General features: G+C 44.4%; 1 protein-coding gene across 3 annotated transcripts in view; it reads right to left on the minus strand.

Moving 5' to 3' along the window:
• JHY (junctional cadherin complex regulator) overlaps positions 1-16156 on the minus strand; it is a 63262-nt gene that overhangs the window by 11051 nt on the left and 36055 nt on the right. For 2 of the 3 annotated variants that reach the window (XM_086678828.1, XM_086678829.1), the window contains 3 exons: positions 14906-15019; positions 8534-9195; positions 1907-2201 (listed from right to left, as the gene is read on the minus strand). In XM_086678828.1, coding sequence (XP_086534954.1) covers positions 1907-2201; positions 8534-9195; positions 14906-15019 — 1071 coding nt within the window. The remainder of the gene's footprint in view (positions 1-1906; positions 2202-8533; positions 9196-14905; positions 15020-16156) is intronic. The other variant, XM_086678830.1, reaches the window with a different exon arrangement.

The following is a 16156-nucleotide window of genomic DNA, read 5'->3' on the forward strand; positions in this document are numbered from 1 at the left end:
CAGGCTCCTGTGAGACCTGGCCCCTACCTACTGCTCCACCTGCATCCGTCCACACCCCGTGCTCCCTGTTTCAGGGACAGCATCTCTGACGTGCTGGCAGTTCCCAGCATGCATCGCGGTGTCTCCAGCTTCATAATAGCTGCTCAGGCCGGTCCCTTTGCCTGAAATGCTCTCTGTCTTTTCTTGTTCACTGTTGATCATCTAAAACTCGGCTCAGGGGGGGCGCTTGGGTGGCACTTAACCAGTCGGTGAAGCATCCAACTCTTGGTTTCAGCTCAGGGTCACAATCTCCCGGTTTGTGAGTTCGAGCCTCACGTCGGGCTCTGTGCTTGCAGTGTGGAACCTGCTTGGGATTCTCTCTCCCTCTCTCCCTCTCTCCCTCTGTCCCTCTCTCCCTCTCAAAATAAATGAACTTGAAAAGAAAATAAAACTTGGCTCAGAATTATCCTCCGAAGCTCTGCTTAACCCCGCCACCCTCCCCCCCAAACTCCTTGGTGCTCCTCAGTGCAGCCCACACATACCTCTTTTTTCTTTTCTTTTCTTTCCTTTCTTTTTTTTTTTTTTATGTGCAACATTATACTGAAGCCATTTTCATGTGTGTCTACACGAGGAGGGGCCGTGGCTCATTTTCTTTACACCCTGGCACCTACCACTGTTCCTAATAGGAATTCGGCACCTATGTGGAACTGAGCTAAGGTTTGATGCCCTAAACTGCCTTCTAGGGAGGGTTCCTCTAGACCGAGGCACTCAATCCCCCACTTGCTGGGAGTGCTGTCTGCTGTGGCTCACAGTTGGGTCCCTCCCTAAGAACCGCCCTCAGCCAGATGGCGCTGTGGTACCCAAAGTTACAGCTCTTCCCCAGGGACAGTCAGTAGCCAATGGCTGGTCCATGTGGGTCCTGTACCTTTAAAGGGCCATCCCAACTTCAGAGTCCCTGTGGGCCTCTCGAGTCTTCTGCCTCCCCTGTATCATGGGCACACACTCTCCCTCAGCCAGCCCTGTCCCCCCACCCCCACCCCCTTACAGGGGTGGTTCTAGAAGCACTTGTCAGTAAGCCTCTTGCAAGGAATCTCCACTTCAGAGTCTATTCCTGGGGAACCCAGTCACCACATTCCCATATTGCTTCCCACTGGGTCTTGCCCTGTTGCCCTGTAAACCGGAATGCACTTTCCAGTTGTTTCCTGACCGCTTGACATTCGAAGCCAGTGACTTTCCTGAGGGGTTTTTATTACTTGCAACAGTGGAGAAATGCACAGGACATAAAAAGACTCCTTCAACGTTCCTTCAGGTCCTCCTGGGAAGACTCCACTAGGAATCCCCTCTGCCCCCTTTCCGCTTATTTATCTCTACAGACTGGATGCGAAAGATTTAAATGGAGCAAAGGTGCTCATCATGGTGACTTTTACAAAGAACTCAGAAGAGATGAGCCAGTGTCGCTGAGGGAAGCCCAGTCACTGGTTGGTCCTGGGTCTTGGGGTGCAGGAGCTGGGGGGGGATTAGGACAAGAATTGTTCCCCAGGGTGGAGGGACAGCGGGATGGAGCCGGTAGAATGCAGTGACAGACTCCCTCAGCCCTACTTTGTCTCCTCTTTTCAAATACGAGCACGTGCGGAGAGACTCAGCCTAGGCTAGGGGTTGAAATGGGGTGTGAGGAACCCAAGCGTGTGACGTCTAACCTGGGGCTAGAAGGAGGACTCTCGCTTCTCCGCGAAGGTGCACCCTTCCCAGAGATGAAGCACAAAGTAGGGACATCTCAGGCGGCAGCCAGGGACGGATGAGATCAGGAAGCGCCTCAGGACTTGGGCCCACCCGGAAGGACCTGTTTCGGGGCTGGGAGTAAGGGAATGGCCATGCCCACCTGCGTTACCAGAATTGAAAGGTTATTTGGTAAAAATGCTTTTATTACCTTGGTGCTGCTGCTTTTCCTATGCTTTTTTCCTTTTTCCAGCTGAAACAGATAGCCTTCGGAGTTGCTCCGACCCACTTTCATTTGGTTTCTTTGGCTTGTCCCCGCGCTGAGTTGGGATTCGCTTTCTACCCTGGACAAGATAGGTGGAAATGTGACGCTGGGCGAGGCCCCTTCGTTAGGCTGCACCTCTGTCAGCTGCTTTAAGGCCTGCTGATGATGCTCCATGATCTGAGCGAGCTGTGAGTCCGGAGAAGCTCTGACAGGCTGGCTGTCAGAGGGAGAATGGAATTTCCTGAATGGGGAGAAAAAAAAAAAAAACCACAACCCACAAATTTGTTAATGATACCTGGGTATATAGGACGTTTAGCAGAAAAGTCTTTTTGAACTTGAGGTATTCATCGCTCTCCAAATCAAACTCATGACCTTCAGCTGAATCTTTGCATAAATACATTAACCTCTTAAAATCCTCCTAGTTTTTCTTTAGGGTAGTTTAGCTCTTGTTTGAGGACTTGCATTTAGTGCATTCGAAATCGAAAAACAAAAACAACAAACGCCCCGTGGAAACGTCAAAGACCTTCCCACTATAAAACGCCTGGAAATGTTGGGTTAAATTGAACAAACATCTTTTTAGTAAATACATAGTAGAATTTATAAGAGAGACAGGGAAACTTCAAGACCACACACAAAAAAGGAACTAAAAGCAGATTTTGGATAAGCTAAAGCTATGGCTTTCTTGGTGGGAGTTTTGCACCTATGGGCTTGAGTTTTGTTTTTTAATGTTTATTTTTGAGAGAGACAGAGACAGAATGTGAGTGGGTTGGGGCAGAGAGAGGGAGGCACAGAATGGGAAGCAGGCTCCAGGCTCCAAGCTGTCAGCACAGAGCCCGACGCAGGGCTCCAAGTCACGAGCTGTGAGATCATGACCTGAGCGGAAGTTGGACGCTCAACCGACTGAGCCACCCAGGCGCCCCTGGGCTTGAGTTTTAACACTTAACGCTGGTGTAGGATATGTGAAATCTTGGCCCCGTGTGGCATGGGGAATCAAGGGAGAGGCCTGCATACAGGCCTTGGAGAGCTACGTCTTCAAGAAAAAGTTGGGTTAGTGAAAGTCACCAGCCTTGAGAATCTGCAAAGCAAGGCTGTTTGTCTTGGTCTAAGCTCTCAAGTGGAGAAAAAATTCCTTGTGAATTTCCACGGGACAGCGTTTGGGGTTCAAATTTACCTTCTCCACACAATCGTGGATTCCACCAAAAAAATTAACATAAAAATGATCGTAGAAGAGGGGTCTCCCTGTTGCATCTGGCAGAACCAAATATAAAAGTTCTCTGGGGCGCCTCGGGTGGCTCAGTTGGTGAGTGTCCAACTTCACCTCCAGTTATGATCTCATGGTTTCGGAGTTTGAGCCCCGAGTTGGGCTCTGTGCTGGCAGCTCGGAGACAGGGGCCTGCTTCGGATTCTGTGTCTCCCTCTCTTTCGCTTTGTCCCTTCCCCACTCTCATTCTCTCTCTCTCTCTCTCTCTCTCTCTCAAAAATAAACATTAAAAAAAAAATTCTCTGGAGGGATAACCTCCTTCTCTAGCCTGCCTACGTGTCTTTGGACAAGATAGCCAAGCATACATTCACAATCCCAAATCCTAGAATATATGAGGAAATAATCCACTAAGTGTCCACAGGCGCACGTGCACACGCACAAGAAACAGTGACGGATTTCTACGAACTTCTGATAATAGAATTTTAATATTTTAAAAAATTTTTATTTTTTATGTTTTAAAGAGTGAGCTCGGAAGGGGGCAGAGGGGGAGAGAATTTTTTTTTAATTTAATTTCTTAATTTTTTAAAATATTGTCAAATTGGTTTCCATGCAACACCCAGTGCTCATCCCAACAGAATCTTTTTTTTTTTTTTTAATTTTTTTAACGTTTATTTTTGAGACAGAGGCAGAGCATGAACGGGGGAGGGTCAGAGAGAGAGAGGGAGACACAGAATCTGAAACAGGCTCCAGGCTCTGAGCTGTCAGCACAGAGCCCAATGCGGGGCTCGAAATCACAGACCACGAAATCATGACCTGAGCCGAAGTCGGCCGTTTAATTGACTGAGCCACCCAGGTGCACCCCCCCTTTTTTAAAATATTAATCTTTATTTCTGAAAGAAAGAACACGTATGAGTGGGGGAGAGTCAGAGACAGAGAGGGGGACATAGGATCCAAAGCAGGCTCTGTGCGCTGACAGCAGAGAGCCCGATGTGGGGCTCAAACTCACAAAAGGTGAGATCATGACCTGAACCGAAGTCAGATGCTTACTCGACTGAACTAGGCAGTTCAGTCTCTCTGTAGAGAAAGAATCTTAAGCAGGCTTCATGAGCCTGACACGGGGCTGGATCCCATGACCCCAGGATCTTTATTCTCAACTGACTGAGCCAACCAGGAGCCCCTAGATAGCATTCTGAAGCATGTGTAAAGATTTTAAAGACCTGAGAGGAGAAATCAAAACCCTGAGAAAACGATTTTGGAGAAAAAAAAAAAAAAAAAAAAAAAGGTTTTAATCAGAACCGAATAAAAATTCTAGACATGAAAAATACCATTATTGAAATTTACTAAATTTTGGGGCGCCTGGGTGGCGCAGTCGGTTAAGCGTCCGACTTCAGCCAGGTCACGATCTCGCGCTCCGTGAGTTCGAGCCCCGCGTCGGGCTCTGGGCTGATGGCTCAGAGCCTGGAGCCTGTTTCCGATTCTGTGTCTTCCTCTCTCTCTGCCCCTCCCCTGTTCATGCTCTGTCTCTCTCTGTCCCAAAAATAAATAAACGTTGAAAAAAAAATTTTTTTTTAAAAAGAAATTTACTAAATTTTGATTAAAGTGCATATTAGACTCAGCTGAAGAAAGTTAGTGCATTGGGAAACTGGTGGGAGGAAACTTCTCAAGCACAGATAGATAAAAGATGAAATAAGAAACCGTTAAAGAGACCCAGAGTCTAGAATAACAGAATCTAGTATGCATGTATTTGGTGTTCCCGGAGGGAAAAGAGTATTTCCTGAGACAGGAAATATTCATAGGAAATAGTACATAATAATCAAAGGGAAAATGGATGGTAGTTTTTATGGAATTTATGAAAGCGATGAATCCTCAGATTTAGGAATCACAAGCAGGATTAAAAACTTCATATCGAGGGGCGCCTGGGTGGCTCAGTCGGTTAAGCGTCCGACTTCGGCTAAGGTCACAATCTCGCAGTCCGGGAGTTCGAGCCCCGCGTCGGGCTCTGGGCTGAGTGCTCAGAGCCTGGAGCCTGTTTCAGGTTCTGTGTCTCCCTCTCTTTCTGACCCTCCCCCGCTCATGCTCTGTCTCTCTCTCTCTCAAAAATAAATAAACGTTAAAAAAATTAAAAAAAACTTCATATCGAGACCTAACACAGGGAAACCTCAGAATACCAAAAACAAAGGGGGAAGCCTTAAAAGAGAAAAAAGGAATGATAATTATATTGACAAAAACTTTTCAAAGAAACAGAAACCAGGAGATAGGAAAATGTTTTCCAGCTCTTTACCAGGTTGAACTATAATTCAAGATAGAGAGTAAAGGTCCTTCAGGTAGATTTAGCAGTGACCTACCCTTCCTGAAAACCTTTCCAAAAGTTCTACCTCAGGAAGAAAGTCAAATGGAAGAAAAATGGTGAGGCAGGGACATTAATAAACAGTTAAATTTAAAACACTCTCTACAAGAAGCCTTAACTTTTGGAGACCTAGGAACTACAAAAGATGCTGGAGGATGATGCGTGACTCAAAGGGCGATTGGATTAAAACAATCCAGCGATTCTGAATATGCTCTGGAAGAGAACAGAAATATTTTGCCTGGCTAAGTAAGTTTTTCAAAAACCTAAGTTGGGTGAATCTAGAGGGTATTATGCTAAGTGAATGAAGTCTGAGTCAAATACCATAGGATTCCACTCATAAATGAAATCTATAAACTCTAAAAAGCAGAATCGGTCCTGTAAATACGGAGAACAAACTGACAGTTGCCGGAGGGTAGGAGGTAGGGCGTTGGGCAAAGTGGGTGATGGAGAGAGGGAGATACAAGGTTTCCAGTTATGGAATGCATAAGTCACGGGAATAAAAGTCATTGCATAAGGAATACAGTCAATGATACTGTAATAGCAATGTGATGGGACAGAGGGCAGTTACACTTGTGAACGTAGCATAACGTATAAACTTGTCAGATCACTAGTTGTGCAGCCGAAACTAACATTGTGCGTCAACTATACTCAAAATAGACAAAGCGTATTTCCAAATCAGGGGAAAAAGTAACAATTCTATTCAATAAAAGACACAGACACACACACACAAAGGATAGAAACAGGGTGACGGAAAGGACAAATTACGATGGTAGAAATAAATCCAAATATGATTATTACAGTAAACATAAGTAGATTAAAGTTGAAAATCTGCCCACAAACCGAACAAAGCCAGACAAAAAATACATGTGATCTAAATGGTTTTATAGGAAAATTCTATGAAACTTCAAGTAATAGAGAATTCCAGTTGTATATCAAGTGTCCTAGAGGATGGAGAAAGGGGGAATACTCTGCAGCTAGTTTTATAAGGTTGGTATAGTCTTGATAACCCATTCAGATAAGGCTAGTGGCAGATAGGAAAATTTTAAGCCCACCTCACTTCACGCATGTGAATGTTAAATCCTAAATAGTGTTAAAAAATTAAGCAACATATTAAAAATACAATGTGACAAGTTAGGTTAATCCTAGGAATAAAAGGATGATGTCACATTAGGAAATCTATTAATAGAGGCACCTTCGGTGGCTCAGTCAGTTGAGCGACCGACTCCTGATTTTGGCTCAGGTCATGATCTTGTGGTTTTGTGGGTTCAAGCCCCATGCTGACCATACACAGAGCCTCTCTCTGTTGCTGCCCCTCCCCTGCTCATGCTCTCTTTGTCTCTCTCCGATAAAAATAACTTAAAAAAAAAGGAAATCTGTTAATATATTTAACTACCTTAAAGGATTTAAAGAGAAAAATTTTCAATTGATGCAGGACAAGTCTTTGATAAAATTAAGTATCCATTTGTGATAAAAGCTCTTGGCAACAGGAATAGGAGACATTTCCTGTCTCCCCTCCCTATCTAGCAAAAGTTAAATATTTTTAATGGTATGAATGTTAGAAGCGCTCCCTCTAAAGTCAGGAAAAAAGACAGGGATGCCTGCTACCTATCACGATCTCTTCTAGGAAGCCAGTTCTGAATTTTATTGACTGTTCCATACCTCCAGGTGAAGCACTGAGATGTCTTCTTACTTCAGACATGCAAAATTGTCTACCTACTTTGAAAGTAAGCTCCTTGAAGGCACCCGGGCATCACACTACTTTTGAACCTTCTATATAGCATTTTAGCACTGGATTTAATGCATATCTGGTGTGTAATATACACATTCGATTGAATGACATCGGCACACGTCCCCTGATGTGAGTTTAAAAATAACTTTTTTTTTTTTGGTCTGACGATGGAAGCGATACATCTACACCGCAGGGAACTTGAACAATTCAGATTCAGAAAGTATGCACAGGACATTAAAAATAAGTCCAATTTCTCTTGCCAGAAATAACTGCTATGGACATTTTGATGCATTTTTCCTCGTTGGTGCCTATTTCTGCATAGTAGAGCTCCTACTCCTTAGGTGTAAATTTGCACCTTACTGTTTGCTTTTTATAGAAGTATTTCTTTAAAATAGGTTTTTTTAATGTTTATTTTTGAGAAAGAGCACGAGCGGGGGGAGGGGCAGACAGAGAGGGAGACACAGAATCCGAAGCAGGCTCCAGGCTCCGACCTGTCAGCACAGAGCCCGAGGTGGGGCTCGAACCCACAAATTACAAGATCATGACCTGAGCCGAAGTTGGACCCTTAACCGTCTGAGCCACCCAGGCGCCCCTATAGAAGTGTTTCTTTATAACCAAAGCTTTTTAATGGTTGCGTGACATTAAATACCATCATTTACCTAAACGTTTCCTTATTGTTGGATTATTGTTGTCATTTTGGTAAATGATGGTATTTGGGGGCATACCTATGTTTGCTTAGGATAACCACGTTGGAGACCGTTTCCACCAAACATTACTTGTAACCCTCAAAATATACTGATTTTTTTTTTTAATTTTTTTTTTTTTTTTACAATGTTTTTATTTTTTTGGGACAGAGAGAGAGCGTGAACGGGGGAGGGGCAGAGAGAGAGAGGGAGACACAGAATCGGAAACAGGCTCCAGGCTCCGAGCCATCAGCCCAGAGCCTGACGCGGGGCTCGAACTCACGGAGCGCGAGATCGTGACCTGGCTGAAGTCAGACGCTTAACCGACTGCGCCACCCAGGCGCCCCTGATTTTTTTTTTTTTAAATTGGGTCCTTCTCTCTCCTCCCGTCCCTCCAACCTCTGGCTTAACTACAGTGGGAAAAGTAGAGGAGACTGGGAAGAAGAAAAGAAATACCTCGAAAGTGGGCTATGTGAGGCAGAAATCAGAGCCAAGGACATTGCTAGGCGATGTTTTCCTCTCCCTTGACCGTCCCCATGACCCACGCCTTCTCCTGTCTCCAGTGGTCTCTCATAGCTCCTCTAGGAAAAAGTTGGGAAAAGGGAATTCTTACCATAATATTTCTAAGTTCTTATATTTCGTCTCTGTGTAAATCTGCTTGGGTTGCTTCTTATTTGTGGTTGATCCATTAACATTTACTGTAGGAACAGACAGTGAGCCTTTCTGGCTCAGGGGCACTTGTCTCTTACTAAGCTCGTTTAGGTGGTTCAAGCCCACATTGGAAAGAGTGTGGATGTGTGGCTGCTGATGTGACGGTCTTTTCTCTTCTTGGCCTTCGTGTCCTCTTTGTTGGTCAACATCCGTCACTGACTGATGTCCAGCAGAGTTGTTATACGATGCCTTATCAGAAGCCTGCTGTGCTGGGCCAAGTTTGTTGGAGGTTACTTTGGGATCCCGGCTCCTAAGTGCACTTGAGTCTTGTAAATCATCATTCGGGGCATTCATAATTACAGTTGTTCCGTGCTTTATTGAAGGATCAGTGGGCTTATTCTCGTTTGGTTGCTGTCTGGGAGTGCTATTCTGGTTTCCCTGACAGACAGCCAGCTCCTCAGTCACCAGAGACTTCAGGCCACGCTGGCGTTGATGCTGTTTCCGGATGCTGCGCTTGGCTGGTTTTCTGGAAGGCTGCTGACCGTTGGTGGTTTCAGATGATTGACGTCTCAGTAGGTTGTTTGATTTTGCACTTTCACATTGAGACCAGTGTCCTTGGTGATTCTAAAAAGAGACCTTTGGTTAACGTAAAGCTAAATGATCAGCATGCTTCACAATTTATATTAGTATTTTCCAAATTGCCAGTTAAGACTTCTGGAAAGTGACCACAGAATCGAAAGGAGATTATGAATGGGGGAGGGGGGGACCTTTCCTACTTTCAGGATATGAGAGTGATTGAGTAATTCCTCTTGGCACTTTCAGATTATGAATTTTCTAGAAAGAAGAAGAGAGTTTAGAATGGGCTTTATATTCACGACTAGTCTTTGACTTCAAATGTAAAACGATGTATCACCGCAGGGTGGGGAGGGAAAGGGGCTTTACCTCTACAGGGCTGCATTACAAAGAAGGTGCAAATCTGTACCGAAATATGCAAGTTTATTCTAACCAAGACGGATATTTTTAAACATCTTAACCAGAAGGGACATCAGTGATCTGCTTACCAACCAGGTACAAATCTAATAGGAGATACAATTTAGATGATCAGATCTTCCTACTCATATGGGTCAGAAGCTAGAAATGACCTCTTCACCAGATGAAACAAATTAGATTTTATTCAGAGGATTATAAAGGAGGCTGCACTGTGATAGGACATCTGTGAAACCACAAGGGTTGTTTTGCTTCAGTTCCTTAATATAGCCTGTACTTAGGCAATCAAACATCTGGGGGAAATATTTCAATTTCAGAAAGGTCTTTATGCTTTTCAAAGTCTTGTAACAACAAAATGTACTCCTGGTATAATAGATACACTATGTAACTATATTGTGCTAAGCCATTTAGAAATATTTTCCAAGGAATAAAGCACTCATTACTTTGTGAAAAACTAGCAGAGTTAAGAGGCCTTTGGAAAAGAATGATTAAATGCTTAGTAAAAATAGTAAAGACCATATGCATCAGTGTGGAATATACCTGTGCCATATTTTTTCCTTTCTGAACACCTAAAAAATCTCTATGGCCTGTATCTATGCAATGTTAATTGAAAAATCCAAGTTACCTGGATCACTCGAGGGGGGGAACACCCTTTTTTTTTTTTTTTTTGCTCAAATTGTTTAAGCTTGCTATGAATAATGATTAAATTATTGCAGCGAGTTCAACTTTTTTTTCACGTTTCTGGTAGAATTACTAGGACATCCTGTTCTCTGTAATAATAAATGGCATTCTATTTCTAATGAAGTCTCCTTATAATGATTAGGTCGAGACTGTTAAATTTAACACAGTAATATACAATATTACTTTTCATTGTCAGATTTTTATTTTTTTTTAACTTTTTTTTTTTTTTTTTTTTTTTATGGGACAGACAGAGACAGAGCATGAATGGGCGAGGGGCAGAGAGAGAGGGAGACACAGAATCGGAAACAGGCTCCAGGCTCCGAGCCATCAGCCCAGAGCCTGACGCGGGGCTCGAACTCAAGGACCGTGAGATAGTGACCTGGCTGAAGTCGGACGCTTAACCGACTGCGCCACCCAGGCGCCCCTGCATTGTCAGATTTTTAAGTAAGAATGGCTTATCTGAAATTTAGACTATGTTCTCCTCAGAATTTGAGCTTTCCGGAGGATTGGCCAGGCTCTGATTAGCTCGTCTAAACTTTACATTTTTACCTTTGGTACTCGAAAAAAAGAAAAACTTCCTTTTTTTTTTTTTTTTTTTTTTGTATTTCAGTTAAGAAAGGGGCACCTGGGTGGCTCAGTTGGTTAAGCATCTGACTTCGGCTCAGGTTATGATCTCGTGGTTCATGAGTTTGAGCCCTGCATCGGGCTCGGTGCTGACCGCTCAGAGCCTGGAGCCTGCTTCGGATTCTGTGTCTCCCCCCGCCCCCCCGCCTATCCCCTCTCAAAAATAAACATTAAAGAAAAACAGTTTTCCTTCCGTGTGGTACATGTTGCCGCACGGGAGAAATGTGGGCACAGAGGCTCTGCAAATAGATAATCCAAGAGCATCCTTCCTTAAAGTGGACCCAGAAGAAAACGGCTATTTTACAGTCGTATCAGTGTGTTAATGAAACACGGTGGCTCTTTTCATGGCTGTCATCCCTGTTTATGAAGGCAAAAAAGAAAAATCACCTTTGCTGTGATCTCTAAATATGTATTGATGCTGATAGTGTCATATAGAAGAGTATCTGTTCTGGGGCGCCTGGGTGGCCCGGTCGGTTAAGCGTCTGACTCTTGATTTCAGCTCAGGTCACGATCTCACAGTCGCGAGTGAGATCGAGCCCTGCGTGGGGCTCTGTGCTGATAGTGAGGAGCCTGCTTGGGATCGTCCCTCTCTCTCTCTGCCCCTCCCTGGCTCACACTCTATCTCCGGCTCTCTTCCCCTCTCAAAATAAACAAACAATTAAAAAGAAACTTGTCCAGCCTTTTAGTTGCTAGAAAAATAAGCGAACAGGAATTCTTTCTGCTGCCATCCTAGCCCTCCCTCCTCATTCCCATCGACAAAGGGGGGGGGGGGAAAGCTACCAAGAGTTCTTTCTCTGGGGTCCCAGACCCAAAATCTTGGGTTACCACTTGGTTTTAATCATGTCCCACCTTTGCTGCTGACGATTCAGATTACAGTAGTACTCTTCATAGGGGGCTTTGTCAACAAGGCGGAGGACTCCTCATTTGAGGAAACTTCAATTGTCTCGAGTGTTAAATCCGCTATTCACGTGAGCGTAAGTGCCCAGAGATGGCATTTCAGTCCCCAGAAGGGAAGACATTTACGGGCTTGCTGTGATTTCTCTCACCTTGTGAGCGGGCTACTTGAGCTGTGTGGTTTTACTGAAGATTTATTTCCCTACAATTGAGGTGCCAGGTGTCACTTTTTAGGTCACAAGACCTGAGTTCCCTCAAGGTAATATACAAAGCCATTCTCAGGCTACTTAATCTCCATCAGCGCTGAAATCCTCTATTTTATCCTGCTCTCAACGGGGTTCTTTTGTTACCAACACTCACAACCGGTCCATGCCACATGCACTCAGAATAACGGCTTAATGGCACTAGGGTTCCCTGGCCCACACACACCCTTGTCCATTGGAACAGCGTTTGTGTCGGGGAATCCTGGTGCCTCACGCTGGGAGGATGATTTCTTAGTAAGATCCGCACTTCGTTATTAACGTTTGTTCATACCGTGCCATCCAAGGGTAGTTTGCCCCCAACCCCACAAAAGGCAGCGTCTGGCTGTTTCTCTTTGGCGGCTTTCCTGTTGCTATGCTATAAGCAGAGAGGAGGATGCATGGTCGTCTTAACCAAAGGTTCATCTGCTTTAAAACAAAAGCTGTTCGGGGCGCCTGGGTGGCGCAGTCGGTTGAGCATCCGACTTCAGCCAGGTCACGATCTCGCGGTCCGTGAGTTCGAGCCCCGCGTCGGGCTCTGGGCTGACGGCTCAGAGCCTGGAGCCTGTTTCCGATTCTGTGTCTCCCTCTGTCTCTGCCCCTCCCCCGTTCATGCTCTGTCTCTCTCTGTCCCAAAAAGAAATAAACGTTGAAAAAAAAAAATTTAAAAAAAAACAAAAGCTGTTCTTGTCCTTAGTGACCCTGATCGACCCTGGCGTCCTAAGGGTTGTGCCTGGGCTCCAGGGTCAGCTCTGACGTTGAGAAGTGTCTGTTGTGTTTATTAACAATGAAACACAAATACTTCGAACTTGGGTTAGAAATTCCATCGGATAAGAAAACTTAGAGCACACATATTAACTGGCTCTAATTTATAGCATCAGGAAGGGAGGGTTCTGTGTTCAGATGAACAAAAGACGTCAAGAAGTCTTGACAGTGTTGGAGCCCAAACCAAAATAATAGGTCTTTGGAAAGGTGGGAAGTTACTTAGGATGTGATTACAAGGAACCTGACATTAACCAGTCAAAGATCCTACATACCCTGTCCTTCCTTTGCCTAGAAAGTCAAGAGTTACTTCATTATTTTTTAAATGTTTATTTTTTGGGAGAGAGCTCTCCTGAACCATGAGATCATGAGCCAAAATCAAGAGCTGGATGCTTAACCAACTGAGCCACCCAGGCGTCCCAGTAGTTATTTATTTTTTTTTAAGTTTGTTTATTTTTGAGAGAGGGTAGGGGTGGGGGACAGAGAGAGAATCCCAAGCAGGCTCCGTGATGTCACCATGGAGCCTGATCTGGGGCTTGATCTCAGGATCTGTGAGCTCATGACCTGAGCTGAAGTCAAGAGTCAGACGCTTAAATGACTGAGTCACCCAGGAGCCCCAAGAGTTATTTTAGAGTGGCAAGAAAGCAAATCTCCTATTTCATTTTTTTTTTTTTTTGAAGCTTTACTTAATTGGAGAACTTTGCATTTCTTTCTATTGGTGACCTGTTCCATGCCTGGGAAAGGATCTTCTGCTATTGGGAATGTGCTTCCTCAGACTAGTCAGCAAAGTACTGGGTCTAGTTCTGGATACACAACGGAATTGGGATTCGGAATACCCAGGAACGTTCACAGGACCGCACAGAATGATTCAGGACAAGACCTATGTGGAAAGGTAGAGTGAAGAGGGATTAGTTGGTTTAAAGTAGAGACCTCAGGCACAAGTAGGATGCTTCCATAGAAAATAATGATGATGGGGCATCTGGGTGGCTCAGTTGGTTAAGCATCCGACTTCAGCTCAGGTCATGATCTTGCTGTTTGTGGGTTCGAGCCCCGCATCGGGCTCTGGGCTGACAGCTGGGAGCCTGGAGCCTGCTTCGGATTCTGTGTCTCCCTCTCTCTCTGTCCCCCCCCCCCCACAAAAAAAGAAACATTTAAAAAAATTCAAAAAAAGAAAAAAATGATTATGACGACCATCAGTTGTCAGTATTTTTAAAGTGAGGGTACATAAATATAAATTGTCTCGGGACCTTGTTTCCGGTGTCTTTTTCTTGAGATGTTCATGTCTCGGGTTCCATGGTCTTCCATCCAGAAAGAAGGCACTAGATTTGGGTAGTTGAAGAGGAAAAGGAAAGGCAGCCTGCAGCATTGGTATGCTGAACGCCTGACTGGTGTGTAGGATGCAGCAGGGAATTAACAAATCCTTTTGAAATGAACAAATCCTTTGGAAGCATCCCATGGGCCACTCTGTATTGCTGCCATGTTAGGTCTAACCATCTTGAGATACTTGGCTCCTCTTTATCTTCATTCAGGAGTGGGTTATAAACAAATGAGTTCTGGGCCGCCTGGGTGGCTCTGTCTGTTGGTTAAGTGTCTGACTTTGGCTCAGGTCATGATCTTGTGGTTGGTGGGTTCAAGCCCCACATTGGGCTCTCTGCTGTCAGCACAGAGCCCTCTTTGGATCCTCTGTCCGCCCCCCTCCCCCCAAAAAATAAACAAACCTCAAAAAAATAAAATAAACAAATGATGGGAATGCAAGCTGGTGCAGCCACTCTGGAAAACAGTATGGAGGTTCCTCAAAAAACTAAAAATAGAACTACCCTACGACCCAGCAATTGCAATTCTGCCCATCTGGGCACAAATCAGTCTTACCTATGGTGGGTAACTATTCTCAGGCATAAGAATAGACCTGTAAATAGAGGTGCCTGGGTGGCTCAGTCGGTTAAGCATCTGACAGTTCAGAGCCTGGAGCCTGCTTTGGATCCTATGTCTCCCTCTCTGTGCCTCTCCCACTCACACTCTCTTTCTCAAAAATAATAAACATTAAAAAAAAAGAATACACCTGTAAGTAATAAGAAGTCAGTGGTGGATATTATTGATATTTAGCAGTAACCCTTGAAACCCATTTAAAATTCAGTCTAGCAAGTAACCTTTAACTGTTGGGCTCTTTGATGCCATTTGTCTACAGGATCAATGGCAGCGTTTTCAGTCTCTTTGGCATTCTGAATGGACGTCTTGTCAGTTACACTGATGGAGTAGGAGATCTAAGAGGGTAAAACAGAGAGAGCATGTTAACAAGTTTCTTCTTAGTCTTAGAGCCACGAGGCTCATCCGTGTAACCTAGAAAGAGACCCTGAAGGGCTGTGTTTTCTTTTCGGTTCAAGGATCTATCTCAGTCTTCAGGGACCTGGATTGTTCCTAAGGAAAATGGGAATAAATAACGTTTCCTCCTGTAGGCACGATGTGAGAATTGGTGCTTTGAGGTCAAACTACTATTTATTTTTTTTATTAAAAAACTTTTAAAAGTTATTTATTGAGAGAGAGAGCAAGAGTGTGATAGGGGCAGAGAGAGAAGGGAGAGACAATCGCAAGCAGGCTCTGCACTGTCAGCACAGACCCTGATGTGGGGCTCGAACTCCCGAACTGTGAGATCATGGCCCGAGCCGAGATCAAGAGTTGGACGCTTAACCGACTGAGCCACCCAGTCACCCTGTGCTTTAAATGTTCGATATATACTCAGGGGACCCAGTTTTCGAACAGTTACCTGAACTGAATGTAGCAACAAATGTCGAGTATATCAAATGAGATACTAACGTAGTGAAATAACGCTGTACTTGAAGATAGCGACAACAACAACAGAAATAACAATATTCATTGGATGTGCATGGTGTGCTAGTAGCTGTCCTAAGCACTTAGCATATATTCTATCAGTTATGTTTTTTTTTTTTTTAATTTCTTTCAACGTTTTTAATTTATTTTTGGGACAGAGAGAGACAGAGCATGAACGGGGGAGGGGCAGAGAGAGAGGGAGACACAGAATCAGAAACAGGCTCCAGGCTCCGAGCCATCAGCCCAGAGCCCGACACGGGGCTCGAACTCATGGACCGCGAGATCGTGACCTGGCTGAAGTCGGACGCTTAACCAACTGTGCCACCCAGGCGCCCCTCTATCAGTTATATTAAAGCTGATCAGGTATGTAACTATTAACTACCATATCAGGTATGTAACTATTAACTATTAACAGATGATCTGATTATCATCTCTCAGAGAGGTTAAGTAACTTGCCCAGAATCAACAGCTAGTAAGTAGAGGCACCAAACAGTCTAATTCCAGAGCCTCATATTTTGCAATTTTGCTCAAGTAACTCACTTATTACAGATATCATCTTTGGGGTGCCTGGG

Source organism: Puma concolor, chromosome D1, assembly GCF_028749965.1.
Source record: "Puma concolor isolate L17-30 chromosome D1, mPumCon1.1.hap2, whole genome shotgun sequence".
Classification (NCBI taxonomy): domain Eukaryota; kingdom Metazoa; phylum Chordata; class Mammalia; order Carnivora; family Felidae; genus Puma; species Puma concolor.